This window comes from Merops nubicus, unplaced genomic scaffold, assembly GCF_000691845.1.
Source record: "Merops nubicus isolate BGI_N331 unplaced genomic scaffold, ASM69184v1 scaffold11149, whole genome shotgun sequence".
Classification (NCBI taxonomy): Eukaryota; Metazoa; Chordata; class Aves; order Coraciiformes; family Meropidae; genus Merops; species Merops nubicus.
Window position 1 is genome coordinate 43,559 of NW_008633071.1, and position 23,833 is coordinate 67,391.

Genomic DNA, 23,833 nt, shown 5'->3' on the forward strand with positions numbered 1-23,833 from the left:
ACCTAATCCCAAGAGTATCTTGCGTCTCAGTAGCTCTCCTCCTAACTCCAAGTAGATGATGTTATATAGACTGAGCTAAATTTTATAGCTCCCCAGAGTTGAAGAGGAGTGATGGGTGAGATTTGGCCATGGCATGGCAGTCAGCAAACAGCTGCATGTGAGGTCTGCATGCATCAGGAGACACCTCCAGCCCAAACCAGCTGCCTGAGGCTGGCAGGAGTATGCAAGCATGGCTGCCCCAGAGGACACTCAGCCTGGCAACAGCCCCCACAGTTTCCAGGCAGGACTCAACCTGGCTCCCCAAAAGGCAATAAAAAGGCAGCCCTCAGGAGCTACCATGGGTGCATCTTGATGCACACACCAAGTCAAAGCTATGGGGTGATGCCTGCTTCAAGAACTCCTGCAAGGACAGCCAGGATCCACACCAGCAACCAGGAGCCAAAGAGACAGGATGCCACCCCAGCCAGGAACACCGACTCTCCGAGGGACTGAGGCAAGTGTAACATGGTCTGTGTGTGTATGTGAATGTCTGGGAGCACCCATGAACTCTGCACATTTGTCCTCTCTGCTTTGATCAGCTATTCTAAATAAAATTAAACTGGATTTATCTTGTACTTGACTAGTAACTTCTTCAGGTAACACAAATGCTGCAAACCCGTTTGCTCTCCTAATCCCCCTGTGCTTCCTGAGGCTGAGAGGAAGGTGTTCGTCGATCTGTTGAGGAAAGAGCCAAACTGAAGATGACATTCCCCAATACATGAAGATAAGGGTGGAGATCTTTTTTCCACTGCTTTTTTTAACCACCCTCATAGAAGTTGCTATCTGGTACCTACTTACTCAGCCTTTGATTTATATGTTCAATAACAACACTTCTGTTTTCTCATTCTTTTATTGGAAAAATTCAACAGTGTTTGCTAGAAGGATTAAAAACAAACAAAATATTGAGAGGTAAAAGAAAATGGGCAAATATTGTAATTGTTATGCACAAAGATGACTGCCTTCAAAGAATGAAAATAATTCTGTAGAAGCATTTGTGCACACCATTTTTAAACTCTTAGGGCCTCCAGGCTTAAAAATGTCTGTAACAAGCACAGTATTCTGTTTCAGAAACAGTTAATAAACAGTAACACTTTAATATGACAATGCCATCTGCAGACAATTTTTTTTCCTGGACCTCCACTTTGTGATGCTACAGAATGGAAAAAAAAAAAAGTCAGCTTATCCTAATTTTGCCTGATAATTTTTACACTGAAACAATCTATAGATTAAAAAAAAAAAAAAAACACACAACCTTACTTTCCTTTCTTTATAAAACACAGAAAATTAAACCCATGCATACACCCTTCTCAGGGCTTCATATAATACGACTTCTGGCAAAATTAAGCCACAAATCACAGTGAGGGTATTCCAGGTTACAATCTTCAATCTTATTTGGTCATAACATTGCTTATTTACTACACTGACATGTAGGGACAAGTCGATCTGTGCAGGCTGGCTTCACAAGATTAAACCAGTTACACGTGAAGGAACTGATAAAGTAATTTAAAGAATGAAGGTAGTCAAATTGCATAATGGCAAAATGTGGATGGAAAAAAAGAATGTGATTTATCGCATCATGGATAACTACTAGCCACTGAATCAGTTAACACACTGTGCTTCATAAATGGCAAAAATCACCTTCCTTTAGTAAGAGCACTCCAAAGTCTTTAGAACACTTTAAACTAACAGCTGAAGGAATGTGATGCAACAAAATTCAACACCAGACTTCAGGCAAAGCAGAGGTGACTTTGCAGGACTTGCTGATCAAGTTGATTCTACCCACTTATTCAGAAATACCAAGACAAGTGTGTCAAATTCATCTGTTCAAGACTCGTGTCCGACAGAGGACAGGAGATTTCAGCTGCCACATCTTCACTGTGTCTCACTACATCTTATGAGTTCTTACGAGTCTCAAAGACAACTGCTCTTTAGACAGATTTTTACATCCTTTAGGTATCAACAGCAACTAAGTTATGGTGCCCATCAGCTCGGTTTACTCATTCTGGATATCTTTGGGGCCATAGCCTATCATCCTGTTAGGATGACAGGAAGAGGAGTGGCACAAAAAATTTGGTTTAACCTTGCTGATATCTACCCATTATGAAAGCATAGGTTGAATCAATGTGCCGTTGAAGCATAGAATCACAGAAGGGTTGAGGTCGGAAGGGACCTTTGGGCATCACCTGGTCTAACTTCCCCTGCCCAAGCAGGGCCACCTATACAGAAGGTTGCCCAGGACCATGTCCAGACAGCTTGTGAGTTATCTCCAACGATGGAGACTCCACAACGTCTTTGGACAACTTGTGCCAATGCTTGGTCACCCCCACAGTAAAAAAGGCGTTCCCTGATGTTCAGATGTAATTCACTGAGTGCTTGCCATGATGCCGTCATGTAAATCAGATACTCTTCACTGGTTTTGAGTTTTGCTGCAATGTCAGGTTACCAACACAGGCCATTCTCTTAACATCCCTCCACAGTCTCTTACTATGCTTTCACACGTCTATTTTCACTTAATATTACACTCACATCAGCCTCAACAGTTCTGTTACTAATCTCTACATGTCCAGATTGAAAAGCTGCAGATCATCAACTATTCACATGCCCCTTGTACACCTTTCATTGTGATTTATGTATACCAGCTTTTTATTATGCAGACTGCTGACATTTTGAAATGAATAACTCATGAGCTCATTCTGGTCTAACTCATATTAAATTCTGGACTGATGGACTGCAACTGGATATAAGGAATCAGTTATGGACTGTTACACTAACATAAAAATTACTATATACAAAAGCAAAACATTTTCCTTTCAATGCAACTTGGAACATAATTTGTTATTGTAATAGAATTTACATGTAATGCAAAGGAGATGTTAACACTGGTTTAAGGGCAGCATCTAGAAAAAAAAGTTGTATTTCCAATTCTGAGAACATCAGTTAGGAGTGTTTCTGAAACAGAAACAAATGGATATTTCAAAGGTCTAAATATATTCAGTCAGCCATTTTGAAGACAGAGTTTAAAAATGTAAGATTTCTGAAGTATTATTATTATTACCATTTTAGAAAATAATTGTGAGAAAACATGACAAGGCCACGTGCCTGCAAAAGAAGTAAATATGCTTAAGTGAGACTTGAAGCAGAGTTCAACACTCAGTTAAGGTAACAATAAAGAGGCAAAACATATGTCACAGAGGAGATTTCAGCTTTTTTTATTCTAGGCAAAGGGCAGACATCAAGCTGAATTTTATTCTGAACACTGAGAATTCTAAACTTAAACAGCTTTCGTGATACTGCATTGCCAAATTTACCTTGTTCCTTGGTGCCTGCATTTTTATTTTGTTCTGCAGGTCTTTTTTGTATTGTTTCTTTTCCAGCAGGTAAAGAAAACTGTCTTATCACCAAGACAGTTCAGAAACAAAATGCAAAAAAAATACCCTACTATATTAGATCAGAGACAGTCAGTCAAACTAATATCAGTCATTCTGTCAGATGATAATCAGAACTGATTACAGACAGGAAAATGGGGAGAAGACCACACAGCAGACCATATTCATCTTTTTAGTGATTCTACATCATTTTCAGGCTATTCACAGAAGGAATCTTTTTCCTGTTCTATTTTAACTGTTCTTCAACGGCTGGACAGGCGCTCATACTGCTTCCATGTTAAGTATCTTCATCACTCTCAGCCTCAGCAACAGAGATCTATCCCCCTATTTTAAGCTGTTTGGATAAATCTCTTTCAATATTTGGAGCTCTAAGTCATCTAGGGAGTGTTGTAAAATTAAGTTCCTGACCACAGATACTGTTCCATAACTAAAAATTCTAAAATTCTGTGTTTATTATTTCAAATTTAAAATGATTCCACATGTTTCATCCAAAAACCCATCCAAGCACATTTAAAAGAAAGTTAAATATCTAAATTTTTATTTCACCTTAGATCCATCAAATCTTCCAAGTGTTTCTAGCAGCTTTACAATGTGTATTCTTGTATCTTCTTCACAGAAGAAAATCCATGAGGAGTTCCTACCATAGGTAACAGAGAGGCTAACAAAAGAAATGAACAGTTTACCAATAAACTGGCTTATGAACGGAATAATAGATTCAACCCACGTTCCCCAAATATAAGTGCTTTGCAATGAATTATGCATTTACACAGAAACAGAAACTTTTACTACTAACACAGAATTATATATCAAAAGACTACAGTGAATGGATAAAGACACTGCCTCTGCTGCTATTTATATAGCAACAGTTATTCCAGAAAGAAGGGAAGAGAGAGATAAAAAGAATGTCCACTCAGAAATGTGTGTGTACAACAGGTCTAACAGCCACCAATGAATTCAGAAGTTTATAGATAGCTGTTTAACTAACCTTCCCCTATGTACCTTAACTTTCCTTCATGGATCCCCACTGCTGGGCATCTAACATCACTGCAAGAATCATGCAAATGCCTAATGACAGGTTTTCTCACAGTTGCTTGACATTGATCACCCCCAACCTAAAAACTCCATTACCTTTTTCAGTACAGTGAAACTACACAGATTGAAGGGATGCCCCTACCTTCCTCAAAGCCAACACTTATCTCAATGCAGGATTCCTGACTCCTTCAGAAAATTCTCATTCTTTATTTCTCTACTACTCCCAGCTTAATTCTTCCACTACTTAGACAAAGCCACAGTAACTCATGACACCCTAATGGAAAAAAAATCCCAGTCTTTACTTGTTTGGTTTCCTTTGCATAGCTTTTACATTGACTTAATTAAGCAAATCATGTGAGGAGAGGGATAAGAAGATTAGTACCTATCAACATCACAGATTTCTTCCTCTACAACATTTTCTACTGATAAAATCAGCAATGAAAACAAACAGCAGAAATGTAAGTCAGCAAAAACAAGTAAAAAAGGGTGATAAGATCATTTACTTTTTAAACCAGTTTACTCTCATCTGGGACAAGTCATTGTGCTGGTTTTGGCTGGGGTTGAGTTAATTTTCTTCACAGTAGTGGGTGTGGGGCTGTGTTTGGGATTTGTGCTGAGACCATGTTGATACCACAGGGATGTTTTCACCCCTGCCGAGCAGCACTCACACAGTTGACGTCCTCTCTGCTTCTCACCTGGGGACGCACAGGAATTTGAGAGGGGACACAGCTGGGACAGCTGACCCCAGCTGACCAAAGGGATATCCCAGACCATACAACCTGCTCAGCAATAAAAGCTGGGGGAAGAAGCAGGAAGAGAAGACATCCAGAGTGAGGGTATTTGTCTTCCCAGGTACCTATCACACGTGATGGAGCCTGGCGCTCCCGGAGATGGCTGAACACCCACCTGCCAATGGGAAGTGCTGGATGAATGCCTTGGTTTGCCTTGCTTGTGTGCACGGCTTCTGCTTTACCCATCTCAACCCACGAGTTCTCTCACTTGTACCCCTCCAATTCTCTCCCCCACTCCACCCTGGGCAGTGGGGCTGAGCTGCCAGCTCAGACTGAGCCACAACAATCACCCTCCCAAAAAGCCACTTCTCCTCTGCCTTGCAATGGCATTTGACTATTCACTGCTTCCTGCTTATGACACTTTATCTGCTAAAATAGAATAGCCAGAAGCCATGATCCATTCACCTTTTCAGTTCATGAAAGCATATACTTGTTGTCACTCAAGACTAAAATCTGAGCAAATCTTTGCCACTCAGGCAAGCAAACAACATACAACCAGCTGGGGAATACACTTCCTAACTGTTCTTTCTAACAAGACAGTACAGAAAGGGTATCAGACCTACCATCATGGTTTTAAATACATACAATGCCCTGTGAAGATTGAAGGCTTTTCTCTCATGATTTTAGTGCTCAGCTCAAACTTCAGGAGAGAAATATCTGTGTTTGCACAATGCAGGTAGGTGAAAGGTAAGGAGAAAATGCTAGAATGACACCCCGCCACACACACACTGCATCTTGTGAATCCAGCACATAAGTTCACAAATAGAATGAACTGTTCATCTAGCTATTGATGGACAAACAGAATGATTTGGCTAAGTGTTGAAGGCCTGCAGAGAGTCTTATGTAAACCTCATAGCACACAAATTTGGAGTTCAGATTTCAGGAAGCCACTGGAGATACTCAAGTAAGACCCAGTTTCAGTGTAATAATTTTTAAAAAGATATTTTTTTCTGTGCTTAATGAACAAGGTTACTGAAAAGAAATGTAATGGGCCTTCTGGAGCCAGTACAGGTACTGTGTCAGATGACATCAATGGATGTCTTATGGTCATGTCTTCTGAAATGAGGCATTTTTTACAAGTTAACCAGTGCCAAAAACATAAAAATTAAGAATTGACATAACTGTTTAGAGGTCTCCTTAAAAATTCTGACAACTACAGAACTAAGAAAAGCTGATCTTCTGAAAACAGTTTTCAGAAAAGAACACATCTTATATCACAATTCCACACATCATCAGCTGCTGCAGAATGGACTCATCTCCCTGCCTCCTCTTCTGTCCTCTGAGAAAACTGAACAGTACGAGCCCCACAGTACCCACATACTTCCAAACTACTCTATGTCTTTATTCTGCCAAGAAAAGCTAATCTTCTGAAAACAGTTTTCAGGAAAGAACACATATCACAATTCCACACATCATCAGCTGCTGCAGAATGGACTCATCTCCCTGCCTCCTCTTCTGTCCTCTGAGAAAACTGAACAGTACGAGCCCCACAGTACCAACATACTTCCAAACTACTCTATGTCTTTATTCTGCCAAAAGTAGTAAGTGAAACACTAGACAGAAGGAAAATAATATTCCAGAATTCTCAAGACAAACATTCTCTACTTAAGATCCCTCTTCTGATTTCTGAAGAATTTTCTTCTGCTTCATCACACAAACAAATATTTGTATTTTTGAGTTTCTCTGTCTTGTAAGAGCTGTATCTGTAAGCCCTGTCACCAAGACAGAAATAATTCAGAAGAGGAACCGGTAGGTCATTAAAACAGGCGCTAAGGAGGAAAACCAAAAATGACTGATAGTTGGAACATCATCTTCCAGTTTTTCAATTTGCTTTCATTCTGGTTTTGTTTCTTTTCACAGTTTACATGGACCTCAAAGATAGTGCCTGTACAAGCACTAATTTCATATTCCTACTCACACAAAGCAATGGAAAGCAGAAGGAACAGCATCCTGTCCTGCAACCACTTGGACGTCTTTGCTTTGGTTTGAGGTTTTGGCATTATTCTGAGCAACTCTAATAAATTATATTAACTAAATTAAACCCCAAGAGGCTGCAAAGCCTCTGGCACCAATTTCAAATGAAAGCCTTCAGCATCACAGAGCTTTAGGACTTTCTGAAACAAGAACCATTGCTTCCTGGCAGTTTGCAACATACTACTATGTACATGCAGCATGTCCTCCTCTGAGCCATCTGCATAAGCTAAGAAGAAAAGATATTTGAAACTACCCATCTTCTCTGACTGTACTAAGAGGAAAACTGGCCACATAAAAGCTTCTAAAAAGATGCTGAAACCTACACCTTTTCACTAGAGGCATACCACCTCTTAGAAACACTGTAAGCAACAAAAGACAGAAGCCCCAAACAGGTATTACCTATCTTTTAAAAATTTATCCACTTCATTCGGCCAAGTAATCTGAAAGGTCAAAAGTTCTGAAATACCTCACACCTTACACTGTGAGAAGTGGGGACCAAACAGGAAAACACACATCTAAAAATGTTATTTCTTTTGATTAGTTTACTTCTCTAATAATTTTAATATCCACAACAACTTGAAGAAGATAGTTGTTCTATTACATTATACTACTGCTGCTCTTTTATTTAAATGTCATTAAATCAGTGAAAGCTATTTTAACAGAAAATTGCTTTGGAAAAATCAAAAAACAGAATAAGAAAGTGAAAAGATAAGCTTGCAACTCTTACTCAAAAACTTAGCTTCTGAAAAAAAGTCTAGTAATTAATATTTACATTTTTGGTTAAAAAAATCCTGAAAATAACTGGCACTCATTACACTTACTCTCTCATTAATGGTAATATCGTCCATGCACCTTCATGCCCGTCCATCTGATGAAGAAGCAGAACTGTAGGCAATTCCTTTAAGAAAAATAAAAATATTCCCATTAAACTTGAATTATGTGCACTTTTTTTTCCTAAACACCAACTAATTTTTTTTTTTACTGACAAGTAGCCCTGCAGAAGAGATTACTTATGATGGCATGAAAGAAGGTGATCTGCAATTTACAGAAAATGCTTCTTCCAACTTATTATTTCTTAATTCTCTATCAGATATAAAGCTAATACTCTTCAAGCTAAATGTTTTGCACAGGTCCCATATAAACAATTGAGTAATATATCACACTCGCCATACTTCACTATAGCATAAAATCCCATGCTATAAAGACTTAAAAATAATATAGGATATTCTACAAAGACTTCTATTGACAATTACATTACATAGAGCTTATGTGAGAGTTCTAACACTCTTTACTTTGCTGAGTTCAGCTATAACCTGTCATACAACATCATGACAAAACCTCATGTTTATGCAAAAATCAAAATGAGGAGTTCACATTTTTTCTTCATGAATAATCAAAGAAGCTTCCTACAAAGGAAAATCTTTTCATAAGTTTCTTCACTCTTCTGTTACTCGAAGCCTCTTAGCTGTGGCAGATCCCCATGTTTAGCAGACAAGCTAGCATTCTGGCATAGTTCTCAAACACCCTTTAAACATGGCTCTCTGACAGACCAAAATGCATAGTTTATTCACTGTTTCACATGTGCAAAAAAAAAAAAAAGGATATATATATATATACCCCATAATATATAGGTAATGTCTTACTCCATTGATTTACTACATTTACAAGTACAATTCTCTACTGCAGCATCATTAGGGTCTCAACAACCTTACAAATTTCTAAATCCTTTGGGTTAAACAATTGTACTAGTACTGAAGCAAAAATCTTCCTGCCACAAAAGCCTGCCCTCCCAGTTTACCTAAACCTCCTCACCATCTCAGTACATCTCAACACAACAACCAACCTAGCAGAGCACTGGTGGTGTTAATACATTTTAACACAAATGACTAAAGACTTAAATGAACCCATCTTTCCACTCCACAAGTGGTTACGTGATTGAAGATTCATCACCATAAACACATGGGCAACTGCAGAGACTGGGGGTGCAAGACCAGTGGCTGTATAGACTGACTGCCAACAGACCAGCTACTGAGAATCCACATAGTAGATATGTATATTTATGTATCAACATTCCACAAACAGGCTTTCGTCCTGGCCAGCCAGAAAGGCGACACGAGGTCAGGCCACCGATGCACTCTGTGTTTGTGAGAGTGCTGTGGCTTCCTCACCCATCTACATGGATGACCATGTAGGTATGGCCATGCAGAGTGTGTATGTGTGCACACGTGCCCGTTGGGACACACGCTCAGCCTCACAGCTGGCTGGACCTGGGGACGTGGAGCTGCAGCAGCCTCACCTCTGTCAGGCTGCTGGGTTTGGCAGCTCCTAAGACAAACTGTCTTGATGTCTTAAGAGCCTAATTCCTTTCCACTTACACCCTGCATGTGTCAAACATTTTTGCTTGATGAATGATTTTCATGAATATAAGCAAATTCCATCAACATAAAATTTACACTTAAACACAAAAATAATTTTTTCTCCAAGAAAAGCTGTAAGATAAAGTTCTCACTGCTAGCTGACTCTGTCAAGTCTACTTTTAATCCTTTTTAAGGGCAGTTAAGCATAGCACCTAGAAATACATAAAGCCTCTGAACTTCATACACTAAAGAAAACACCTCTACCACTCTAAAGAATAGCTGTGTATCTTAGGAGTGCATTAACACTCCAAAAAATAACAACCTACCATTTTTAAATATATTTATGCTATTGTGAATGACCCAAATTTAAAAGAAATAATACAAAGACTGTTTTGGAACACGATATTCACCTGCATCTAAAATACCACAGTGCTGATTTATGGTTCTAATTCAAACCAATCTATCAAACATGTTTCAGGTTACTTTCAATTTATTGCAAAACCAACACAATTACAGAATGGCAGGGGCTGGAATGTACCTCTAGCGATTATTCAGTCCAACCCCCTTCCCAAGCACATTCAGCTACAGCTGGCTGCTCAGGAACGTGCCCAGGCAGGTTTCCAAAGTCTCAGGAGAAGGAGAACTCCACAACCTCTCTGGGCAGCCTGCTCCAGGGCTCTGTCACCATCAAAACAAAGAAGTTTCTCCTCACGTTTAGGCAGAACTTCCTGTGTTCTCATTTATGCTCACTGCCCCTTGCCCTGTCACTGGGCACCACTGAAAAGAGACCCCATCCTCTTGACACCCACCCTTTAGATATTTATAAACGTTGATAAGATCCCCTCTCTCAGTCTTGTCTTCTCCAAGCTAAACAGACCCAGGTGTTTCAGCCTTTCCTTGTAAGAGAGATGCTCCAGACCCCTAATCATCCTCATAGCCCTCCATTGGACATTCTCCAGCAGTTCCCTGTCTCCCTTGAACTGGGGAGACCAGAACTGGAGAGTCCAGAACTGGACACAGTATTCCAGATGTGGCCTCACTAGGGCAGAGTAGAAGTCCAGAGGTTTTTAGCGGAAGTGGCAAAACTTAGTAACAGGATGCTCGACATTTGGTACTTCACTAAAATGTAACCCCTGCATGGTACAGTCATAAAACCATGTTTGCTTATGGGATTGTAGATAGGAGGACAAGAGGACAAAACTCTGTTGTTTTTACAAGCACAAACCCTACTCTTATGCTAGTATTATGTGGCCATGTGTTTCAGGTACAAAAGGAGCCAGACAGAGATAGAAGTAGCTAAAAATAACATATTCAGCGTCTATGTCACAATAAAGGCTGATGCTGTTTTCATTTGAGATACCAACAGCATCTTCCCCTGCAAAACGTATGAAGTACACTACAGGAGCTGTAAGCTAAGTACAGCTAAGTAGCTGTACCACACACTTGGCTATCTCCTCTTCAACAAAATGACAAAGAAAAAGCACTCTTTCTTCAGCTAATCTGATACTTTTGCCAGGTATCTTTTCTTTTTAACATTCTCATAAGCCTGCTCTCTTTCTCTACCCAACTCCCCCTAAAACATGAAAACACATGTCCTGCACGTACCTTTTCTTCCACTCATCTCTAACAACACATCAATTCTGATTTAATAAAGGAGATGCTTAAAAAGCACTGTACAGGTAAAACAGCCTCTTCCAAAAAATACAGGAGGATCTCTGTTGCTTTTCCTTTCTCATTTTATTTGTTTTCCCTCTGAACTTAGTGGAAGTGGGATGACCTACTAATTTTATTTATTCCACCTTCAGTCTGAGGACAGACAAATGACACAAGTCAAATTTAATCTAAAAAAAAAAAAATTTAATAACTTTTGAAGACCAAGAAACTACCTTCCTCACTTTCACCATTGAGCTGACTTTAAAAAGGCAAAACCAACAAATGGAATCACTTGTAGTCAGACACGGGTGAATAAAGGGGTTAGATCCACATCTTAAAACCAATTCAACAGACTTACACACAGCCTCATACGTACTTTTAAAAACATTTGGTATGATTTATGCGAGTTGCAGTACAAAGATGCTCAATTTTAAAGCAAAACATCACCTGAACTGAAATCTAACTCTGGCTCTTGAATCCGAACATTAAAAGTCCTCTTCATTAATATGTGAAAAACCTTGGGGGAATAGCATATCCAATGAGGAAAAAGATCATTCAAACCAAAAGAATTTTAAAAGAAATAACTAAAAGAATTGCTAACCTGAAACAAATAGCTAAAATCTTTCTGTACCACATGCAATTTTATATTAATCTACCAAAACCTGCAGAAGAAAATCACAATTTATAGAGAACACAACAGTACAGTGTAAAAACAAAGAAAATGTCTAAGATTTCATGGACTACAAGGTCTAAAGGGACCTCTGTAAGCACCCAGGATGGCAGAGATCATCCCCAGCCAAAATAGGATTTCCAGAGTCACAGCTAGGTCACATCCACTAAGATTCCTTTGCAGACCTGCACTTGTTTTGTTTTTCTCCAGGGCAGAGTCCACTGAATTTCATCTAAGCACAAATAAACCTTGCCCTAGATGTATGGCTTAGTTAGAACATACTTTTTAGTATTCAAACTAGTTGTTCACCAGTATTTACTATATGCCCCAATGTGACATAACATTCTAAATACTACAAATAAACAGCCACAGAACTGGGGTTTTTATATTACTGAGTCACGCATCAGAGCAACTAGCAACCTTAGAACACAGCAAAATATAGTACTGCATAGGAATCTGCTCTTAGTGAGGAACATACTGTTTAGAACGTAATTCAAACTAGTTGTTCACCAGTATTTACTATATGCCCCAATGTGACATAACATTCTAAATACTACAAATAAACAGCCACAGAACTGGGGTTGTTATATTACTGAGTCACCATCAGAGCAACTAGCAACCTTAGAACTCAGCAAAATATAGTACTGCATAGGAATCTGCTCTTAGTGAGTCCAGAATACTGGTATCTGCAGATGTCTTGCCTGTATCTGTGTGCTTTGTAAGTGTATTAAACTGCCTCAGGAAACCCACAACTGGGGAGCAGGAGGGGGGCCATCCTAAACCCTAGACAAGATTGTTAAATTGCACAGTTATAGAATTAAAAATATTTTCCTAGTTTTTTTTTTTTCTCTACAGGCTCTAATGCACTTAATATTTTCCCTATTCTTTTATCTTTTTTTTTTCAGAAATTACTCCTCAGACACATTCAGAGCTAGCCTGTCTACTCTCTTCTCAGCCCTCCCTTGGGAGGTTAAATAAGCCAAGGTCCTCCAGTCATCACCACACTTTGACAAGGCAGAGCTGTGGAGTACACACTCAAGACTCCCTACAGCTTTATTTTCATAAATATGTCACTTCTGTAGACACCCTGAAGGATTTGTAAATGGACAGAAAGTAAAAGCAAATCTCCTACTTCTAAACTCAGTGGGTCAGTCAATTTGTTAGGAATTACCACTGTCAAATACTACACTGTACACTTTGTATTCTCCATATTCCAACAATTCGCTTAAACACTGAAAACTACAGTACACATTTAAAATATTTTTCATGTTTTAAAGACATAAGTATCAATATTTACCAAAGCATCAAGTCTAAGGATTGAGTGCAAAACATTATTCCAATAAATTACTTCAAATAAAACCCATAAACAAATTTAAGTACTATTTTACAATACAACTGTAACAGAAGTACATCACTTCTCTTTAACAAGTCAGTTATTTGGTGATGCTCCAAGATGGTCATGACTTCTCTAACCTTTGCTCTGTTTCTCCCTTTAAGCTGTTTAAAAAACAAATAGTTTGGGGGTTTTTTTTATTTTACTGAGTTGTTGCTCAACAATAGTAAGAGTAAATTTCAGCACACATATTACAACAGTGCCAACTTCTAATTTACTGCCTAGAGTTCTCATAATTAGAAAATCAGTAAAAGGTCTAGTAAGGTTTTTGTGATCAAGAAATAATTCAGCTGTGGTCAGTAGCACTCAGTGTTAGTTTGGTTTGATTATGTTACTAACACTACAGGATCAACTACTGATACAAACAAGTGTCCTGCATCAAACTGAAAAACAGTCATGCAAAAGATTTACAAAGGTTTTCCATCATCAGGAACAGAAAATGTGTCAACATCAACACAACTGACTTCCAATCTTGTCAATGAAAACCTGAAGAGATCATAATTCAGATGATCTGGACATCAGAAAACTCAAAGAAACTACTACTACTAAGAAAAAAAAAACAAACACAATTTTTCAAAATATATGTTTACCAACAAATGAATAACATGCCCCTTCCACCAGTTAGTCAAAACCCATAAAATACACCTAATTTAATCTGTTTTCCTCTGTACCGGGCTACACATTTCAAAGATCAAAATGAAGTTTGGAGTCTGATTAGTGCTTGCTGGTAAGAGTTGTCAACTCCTGACTTTTCAAGCTGAACAATATAACAAACTAACCAATTTTATTCTTGTAATTACTGAGATGTAAACAACATTCAGAGGTACTGATCTATTTCAAAATTATTATCATAAATCTTAATACCTAGAAAAAAAGACTTAATTGCTAAATAAAGTTCAAACCTAACTGCAAGATTGCGACCAAGACCAATAGCAACTTCTACTGCTTCCTAACACTGCCTCATATATTCAGTCTAGGTTAGCCCATTTTTGTGCATTTTTTCCTACTCACTGCACTACCTTGCATCATAGAGTGCACAAATTCTATTCCTTTGGGAGGAGGCTAAACCAAAGGATGTCCTGCAACTGCTAACGGGACCTCCAGTTCACAGATCCAAATCGGAACGACTTGGACATAAAACTCTTTGGAATGTCATGAAACATGAGTGCTAGCTCCTCTGCAACAACTGCACTGCTCTACATTTTTGCTCCCATTGCACCATGCTACTTGCTAGCATAGAAACAGTCCAAATAAGCAGTATGGCATATCTGCTATACTTTCAGTTAACCAGGTTTTAATAAAATAATTACATGGATTTTAAGTCAGTCTAATACTTAGTTTGAGCAGCAGTCTGAATTTTGAAAACTCACACTTTGAACTCGCTGATTAAAAAGTGTGGCTTTGGAGGAAGAAACAATAAATATGAAAGTTCTCACCAATTTCCTCTGCATTTAATTTTCTTTTTCCTATCCTAGAATCCCTGAACTTCCCCCTAGATATTCCCTCTCTTCCCTGTTCTCTTGACGGTTAGCCATCACCAACATCCCAAAGTAAGCCTGATTTTGTAACAGGACGAAAAAGATGTGGAAAAATCTGGAAACGTTCTGAGCACTTATTATAATAAATGCCACCAGAGGCACGTATAATGAGACAGTAGCCTAGAATGACAGCAATATATTGCAGCTAAGTGCCATTTGTTTGCTTATCACTTGTGTGGATAAAAAGCAGTGGAGTCCTCACAGCTCACAGTTTACAAGAATTCTAAATAAAAGCAATCATGCAGAAGAGAGGTGTGGTATACAGAACACTGCTATTATTTGTGAAAGTATTAATGGCAAACTATAATTATGTTGCCAACTGATATGAATAAGATTCTTTAATTAGAATGTGTTTAAGATCAGTTATGTAGTATTGTGGCTGATAATAATAGCACATAAAGTGAGTTTTTACTTAAAAGCAACATCTCTCTCAATCAGAACACATAAAACCATTTCAAACTATGAAATTAAGCTTGAGACCAGTATTATACTTGAGAGTAGTGAGCGTGGCACTTTGTTCAAAAGCAAACTGAGCACTTTTAACATAGCAGACAGCAGCCACAGTGGAATAGGAAACAAACTTGAGATCAATCTCTCACTCATTTTTAGTACTAAAGAAGATATAACTTAGTGAAACAGTTTTGTTCAAATCCTATTATGTATGCAGAAATTACGTAGGCTGAGAAAGGCATGTTTGCCTAAAGCACTTTAGATTTCCCCATTTCATGCATATATTTTGTCCTAACACGAGAAGTCATCTCCATGAGTTGACAGGTCTGAATTTCTCCATAAAAAAAGCCAAAGCAGTTACCCACATATTTGACTGGGAATAACAGCTATATAAAAACAATGTATGAGGTGTAAGTCAGGGCTCAAAGCAGCCTTTTGTCACTACTACAACATTCAAAAGATCTCATTAGTGCAGAATTATCCAACTTCTACAAATTCCTTCAAATTTACCGAATATCTATTATGGGAAGATGATCATATTCACCTTCTAGCATTACAGTGTAGGTAACTTTTACAGTTTCAATAGTTAATAGGCTAGACATCACGTTTGCTGGTAATAAAGCCCAGTAATTGTCAAAAGGATTCAGGTACCTTTGCAGAGAGAAGAAAGGGCATATCAGAAAGTCAGAGATCAAACAATTAAAACAAAAAGTCAAGAGAAGAGCTGGAGGAAAGCAAAGCTAAAAGATAAAAGAGTGTTCAGTCAAATCTGTAAAGTCCTGCAAAATGACCTTGAAAAGAAGATATTCAAGACAACTCTGAAATACATTTTCAAAACTAAATAGTAATTTTGTACACTTCTTCTGAAACACTTTCAAAAGGTTCGATTTTCAGAACTTAAAGGCAGCTCACCCTTCAACAGCTCAGAGTTCATAAGCATTTCAGAAGTTGAGCACCCAAATATTGAGGCCCCAAAATAAGAAGTTGCATTTTAAAATGTAAATCCTAGAAGACAAGGGTTTTATATCGCAATATAATACCCATATAATAGATGTTTTATAGACAGACTTGAAAGATAATTACAAATATGAAAGTTTTGGGTGGGATTACAAACAGAAACCAGGCAAAACAAACCAAAGGGTGAAAGAAGAGAAGGTCAAACTGAACTTTATAGAGGAATCTGAAAACGAGGTCAAGTCTGAAATGCTACATTAATCCATCAATTTTTCTGCCTTTTTAAACAAGAAATCTAAAACATGCAATGCACAAATACATAAGTTAAGGAGAAAATTCAACAAGTATGGCAATACTTGTATGTTCATTCTCTAACTGCTAAGTATTGTTTCAAGTGGAAGGGCAGGGGGAAGAAAAGGACAAAAAAATCTTCTTTCCAGAATTTTCTCTTAATAAACCTGAGATGATACAGAACTTTTAGTAGTTACTAAAATGGTACTATCATCTGACTCAACCAATAGAGACAGAAAAAAGCAATGCAAGAGCAGCACATACTGGGTTGTACAATACTCAAACATTTTGGACAAGGATTAGTGTGGTTTCAGAAGGCCACCACTAATGGCTTGAACTTGCTTCTCCCTCTCTTTCACTGCTGTACTACATTCCCTAATTACACTAAATTTGGAGTGTATGAGGGATGCCTTGCAGGGACTTCATGACTTTGAGAAAGTAAGAGGGCCAGATGCTCCAAGTACTCCATCAGCCACTCTGTCCTCACCACAGAGGAGCACAGGACTTGTCATCTCAGCAAGATACCTTCACTCAGGCTATTGCCAGTCATGTGCCAGGTTCATTGTTTTCCTGTGGAAAGAGTCCTGCTGATCAAAGACTAGCAAGACCTGGGCCAAATACAGTGGTATACAAAATTAATATCACAAATGACATGACAGTATCTTCCCCAGCAACTCTGGTAAAGACTGCCATCTGATCTTTGTTCTACAAATAGGGAAAAATGATGGAGTGCTAATGGAGAAAGCATGCCAAAGAGCCTTGTTTTTCATAAATAAAGTCAACAAAAACTGTCCACTGCCTGGCAACATAAACTCTGGCATCTTAAGGAATACGAATTTAAAGAACTAAGGTGATATGCACATTTCAAGAAGATACAGGATTTATTTGACATTAATAAAATCTTGCAGAAGAAAAGAAAGCTGTTGCTGGGAAGGAAACAGATTGCATGCTGACACTTTATGAAATAAGAAGACACTAGATCTAATAACTCCAGGAAATAAAATAAAATTATGCCTACAACATACCTGTTTTAATTGGAAAAAATAGAATTGATCTTGATATTGTGGAAAATCTTGCCATAAAGAGAAACTATTGTAGACATGGAGATAGAGGGGTAAAGATGTAACCCAATACTTCACTTAAACATAATTATTTAAACCTTGTTTAAAATGAACCATCTGATCAATTTCATCTGGAAAGCAGCTTCCATGGCATAGGAACCATTACAAGAGGGAGAGGAGGAAACAGGGTTTTCAGACTAGAATCTAGAATTTCAGCAAGTAATCTGAAAGCTAAAGCAACAGATACATTATGGATTTCACTACATTTATGGTATTAATTTTGAAAGGTCTCAAGCAAATTAAGTCTTTGAATATTTTGTCCAAATATACACATCAGTTTAAAACCATCTCAGTTGCAGTGAACATCAATCCTTCCACTAATTTTTTCTATCACAACATTACTAATATGCATGTGAGCTTTACAGTATGGGAATAGTTCACACTTACTCTAAGAATCATTTGGAAATTTTATCTATAGACCTTGTTGTAGGTCAAATGGAGGAATATGCACCTGTTTGTGGAACACATCTAATAAGGAATAAAATATTGAAAAAACTACTGTGGCCCAAGAAAAGTTTAGACACATTTTCAGAATTGCTTCTACCCTAGACTGAGAGTACTTAAACATCTCTTTCAGGGGAGATATGGTTGTCAGAATTCATCATGGGAATAGTATCCAGCAATAACAGGGGAATATTTAAACAGGCTTTTGGACAAGAGGCCTTCAGCTGGCTTCACTCCAGCATCTGAAATCCAATGTGGAAGCAGGGAAAGGAAGAACTTCAGAAAACATTAATTCACCCAGAAAAGGACTGCAGGCCCATCAGCAAATCAAGAAAAAAAGACACAGTCTACAATTCCCTGAAAATAGTCTCTCACAGATGGTCAAAACACACGCAGGAATCATTTGGAGACAGATCATTTCAGACAGGAATATGGTGATGACTTAACATATATACATTAAAATTCAAGCAATCTAATTATACTTTTTTCCCCTCTCCACCACTTTAACAAAGAAATCTTCCATATTATTGGAACAGTGCAATGCTGCCATCAGTACAGCCCAGGCAATTAAGAAGAAGAGATTTTTAAAGCACATATGCTGTGCTCAACAACAATTGGCACTTTGGCAACAGATATCGTGGCCATGAATCTAATGACATAATAAAATAAAGCCAAGATAGGCATCAAGAGGCTTTTCAACCTTCTAGATGCAGCAGCTATGACACTGAGTTACAGCCAATTCATGTTGGAAGGAAAAAAGAGAACTTTCTGTAGGTGTGATCCTGTAAAATAACAAAGAGGTTGAACTTTGGAGGCACAGGCCAGCTGGGTTTCTGATTATTTTGGTTCCTTCCGTGCCTCAGAAAACAGGATTTTGCAAAACTGAAATAAATAACACAACTATAGAATGTTCCTAACATTTGTCACCTAGTTGCATGTTAGCCAAACTTAATGCTGGGAGATTAAGAAACAAACAATATTATGAGATCTTACTGAAGATGTTAACTAAAGCAAGTATTTACTCAAACTTCATAACACAGAGGTTTTATATATGCTGTTCCATACTTTTGACTACACTTGTTTCTTTTAAACTGATGTTAATGATCAATACAGCAACAGTCCTCAAACTCACAAATGAGCAATACTCCCCTACGTAGGGATAGTTTAAATCTGTGAAAGTTCATTTCTATGAGATGGTACAAAATAGAGGATTTTGTCCTAAACAAAGTAAACCTGATAGTAAAAATACTGCAAGTTACAGTTACAACACTTGTATAAAACAGAGGTCATACTTCACCTCATCTATTACTTGTGACAGTGTGTGATACTAATTTTTCTTTTCCAATACTCCATGGGATCAGGCTTAAAATCTTATTCTTACATTCATGGTTTGTTGGTTGGTTTTGGTTTTGGGATTTTTTTTTTAACACCATAATGAATTGCACCAATTTGCTAATTTTTTTTGGTTAATATACATAAGATACATATAAAAACTCTCAAGGAAGAAAAAATACTCCTACATTTACTCTACTAAACCAGTTTTCATAAGCAAATACAGACTTTTGACTTCAAAACAATGTCGCAATCCCAGGCAATTAAATAGCATTTACTGCATTTAAAACAGTATTTCAGACACAAAGTATCATTTTTCAAAAACTGTATTTCACCTGGTTTTGATTTTTTTAAGACAACAGAAAGGGAACAGTCCCAAATATTATAATTGTCAGCTTACTTATTCTTATCTCATGTTTCTCAGGAAGACCTAGTTTACAGAGCTTTTTAAATGCTCAGAAATCTCAGAAAATAAAGAAAATTGGTTAACATCTTACGAAATTTTCTTCATTGCCATCTTGCAACTTAAGAGTTTTGGTTAATACTCAATAAATCACTATGGAATACGCTTTTAAGCTTGAACACAACACTGACATCTACTGGTGACCAGAAAGATAGATTAGATGAGAATATGGATTAGAATGTTTTGAGTAAACAGTGAAAGACAATAAATGGGCAAATTACTTTCAAAGATTAACGTCAAGTAAATCTGAATGCGAGTGATTCAATCCATTCCAAGCAATGCAGATATTCTAACTTCATTAACTAACATAGATCTAGCAGCTGGCTTCAACTTCTCGCTTTAAAACATAAGAAAACAAGGACTAATGAATCCTTACAGGCTAAACCTCTGCTGTTTGGTCCTGTGACAACAGGCAAGTGAAACTGATGATTCAGTTGATCCAGATCCTCTTTCTATATAGCAGTTGATCCTTAACACAAGGATTTAGCTTCCTTTGCCTGAAAGCAATAGTTTCATAAGTATTTTTTTAAAATTAAAAACGTGCTTCAACACTTCAAATGTTGGCATGTAGGACTGCAGAAATCTTCTCTCTCTTCTCCATAATTAGTATTACTGGGTCATGCAGTGGCCTGCAGTTGTCCCAGATTTCAGGTATTAAATCTTTAGTGTATTTCCATCACTGCTGCTCTTATGTTGCTCTGAATGCTATTTAACAAGTAACTCTTAGTACTGGAAAAGCACCATTTCAGCATTCTCATAAATGAACCTCTTCTTTAATTAGACAATAAAGCTTTTTAAAACCCAGTTCAATGTGCTCAAAGCACAACCACAGAATCACAGAATGGTAAGGGTTGGAAGGGATCTCTAGAGAGGATCTCTAGAGAACCAAAGGAGGTTCACCTGGAGCAGGTTGCACAGCAATGTGCCCAGGCAGGTTTTGAAAGTCTCAGGAGAAGGAGACTCCAGAACCTCTGGACAGCCTGTTCCAATGCTCCCTCACCATCAAAATAAAGTTGTTTCTCCTTATGTTCAGGCAGAACTTCCTGTGCTCTCATTTATGCCCGCTGCCCCTTGTCCTACCACTGGGCACCACCAAAAAAAAGATGAGTCCCATCCTCTTGACACCCACACTTTAGATATTTACCATTGATCAGATGCCCTCTCAGCCTTCTTTTCTCCAGGCTAAACAGACCCAGGCCTCTCAACCTTTCCTTTTAAGAGAGATGCTCCAGTCCCCTCATCATCCTCGTAGCCCTCCGTTGGACTCTCTCCAGTATTTCCCTATCTCCCTTGAACTGGGGAGCCCAGAACTGGACACAGTACTGCAGATGTGGCCTCACCAGGGCAGAGCAGAGGGGGAGGAGAACCCCCCTCTACCTGCTGGTCACACTTCTTAATGCACCCCAGAAGTACTCACAGGCACAACTCCGATTACAAAAAAGATTTTATCACTTTCCCATGAAAACATGCCTATATTCCTGCCTCATTGAAACCAGTCACATTTCCTCTTACTGATCTTTTCATCATTCATATTTTGCAACATCAGCTACAGAACTCAACTAAAATCTTTGTCTTTAACACCCGAAACTAAAATCCTCTTTGTACACATTGTATCTGAATACTTGTTTCAATGCCAAAGAGGACTCCAAAGGAGCAGAACTCTGCAGAACAAAGGCTGTTCACATGATTGATTTCATTAAGGGATTAAAAAATACATTTAGAATGGATTTAATTACAATAGATTTGATAAGTTTGAACAAATGAAGACTAAAATGTCCAGGAATCTGATTTAGGCACTTCAAGGCCAAGATATATAGGCCAATTTAAATCAGATTTCTTTTTCCTTCACAACAAATAACCTGCAATTGAAAAATAGGTCCAATAACCTCACAGCAAGCTATTCCATATCAGAGGATGTTTGACCACCTTACTCTTTTCTTGTTTTTATTAAAGACAAAGAAAATAAAGCATTGTTTATGTACACTTAACTTTCAATGTAAGTCTGTTAAAAAGCTCTTCTCTCTAGGCTAAAGCTTTACAAGTAAAATTTCATATTAGAGCATTAAGTCAAACCCAGACTTGCAGAACATGTAGCTACCATGTAGGGAATGTACTGCACCAGGGAGGGAGCCAGTGCCAGTGTTGGAAAGAGAGGTGTGGAAGACCATTGCTGTAGGAAGGAGGGAATCCTCTGTTAGGATTTTAATGTCTACACACATCACAGCACTGTCATCAGCTCCAATAAAACAGTCACCTACAATTACTCTATTACTTGAATTATTATGTTTCGCTTCATAACAAAAGCATCTTACTTTTTTTCCTTTAAAAAACACACTATAGTCATATTGGAAAACTGTATTCTTTGAAGTCTTTATTATTACTTTTGCATCAAATGCCATCCAAACAAAAACAGCTGTTACACAAAAAAGTAACTAGTACAAATTAAAATTATTTAATGATAAATCACAGGATACAATCAGTAAATACCAATGAAAATAGTTTCTTATAAACACACTGAAGACAAATAAAAGGAATAGAATGGATCTGAGAAAAGGCACAACAGAGAACCAATTTTTTTAGTAAAATGCATTAAAGGGATAGGTAACAAGGTACAATCTATATCATCTAAACATACCTTTCCAAGGTCTGCAGCCTGTTTTAAAATATCTCTTTTTAGATCTTCTGCCCTCTTAGAATGGAAAGAATTACTTTGACTCTGGATGATAAATACAATTTCTTTCAATTCTGTGAACCAGAAAATAAGAAGATTTAAAGACAGGAGATGTTATTTTCTGTTTTCCTCCAAAGCTCATGAGAACCCAGGTGGGACTAGGGGAGCAATCTATTACATAGTAAGCTATTTCTTTTGTTATACAAACATTTAATGAAATAGTAAAAAAACAATATTTAGAATATATATATAAAAATAAATCCAAACCAGTCTTTTTAAGGATTAACACATAAAAAGCATGACATGACTAGGAGATCTGGAGCAACAAAAACTTATGTCCACACTGAACAGCAGCCACATTCACAAAGTTGCTTTTTCTCCATATACCAGAACTCCTCACTACCAGAGCTAAAAGGTGTTGGTCACAGGCCAGCATCTCACCTCACTAGGCCATGCATCAACATGAAACAGAAAAGATGCTTCCTCAATGAAGAGTTAAAAATCCTACCCGGGTACAAACATCAGAGGGAGAGAGATACACCTGAGAACAATGAGGTAGCACTCTTATCTAATAGTGCAGCACCAACACCTCACATGTGTCTTCACAGTGCTTAAAGGCACCACAGTTAAGAACTTCCAATGGGAGACTGAGAGAAATTTAAAAGAAAATAATGAAGTACCTTTGCAAAGATTTTATACAGGGAAAAAAAAGAGCTTATTAAAAAATACAAGGGATGAAGTAGATAGCCAAATTTTCTTGATGATAGTACATAGTATATACGGATTATGTATAATACAGTATATTATGTATAATACAGTATATTATGTATAATACAGTATATATTATGACAGAATAATCCCACAACACTTTGAAAGAAAAGAAAACCAGGCATATTTGAACCTGTTGGGAAGCAAAACGTAGCAGAGGATGAGAAGGTGAAAGGAATAGGAGAGGAGAGATGACCTTTTCAGAATTCTTAACAAGTTTGACCTGTGCTGTATAAAATCCACTCAAGACTAAAACTGAGTAACAATCAAGGTGTAACATGAGGAGAACCACACAGTATTGTGGTCTGTTTGGGCAGAAAAGGCTCAACTTTACAGATACTATGCAGAAAGTGTGCAGAGGAGGAAGCTCAGAATAGAATATATTACGAGGTCCAGGTCAATAACTGACCAATTACTGCATAAGGAACAAGAAAAGTTAGTAATGCTGCTGTCCAGTGTTCAAAGAAGTAAGCAGAAGACTTACGAAGACAGGAGGGACTGAAAAC

The 23,833-nt window shown here is 37.7% G+C and overlaps 1 protein-coding gene across 1 annotated transcript in view; it reads right to left on the bottom strand.

Annotated features, from left to right (window-relative positions):
• B3GALTL (beta 1,3-galactosyltransferase-like) overlaps positions 1-23,833 on the bottom strand; it is a gene marked incomplete at its 5' end in the record, with an annotated part of 51,343 nt that overhangs the window by 22,636 nt on the left and 4,874 nt on the right. Inside the window, 3 exons of the mRNA XM_008948121.1 lie at positions 3,972-4,083; positions 8,044-8,120; positions 22,524-22,633. Coding sequence (XP_008946369.1) covers positions 3,972-4,083; positions 8,044-8,120; positions 22,524-22,633 — 299 coding nt within the window. The remainder of the gene's footprint in view (positions 1-3,971; positions 4,084-8,043; positions 8,121-22,523; positions 22,634-23,833) is intronic.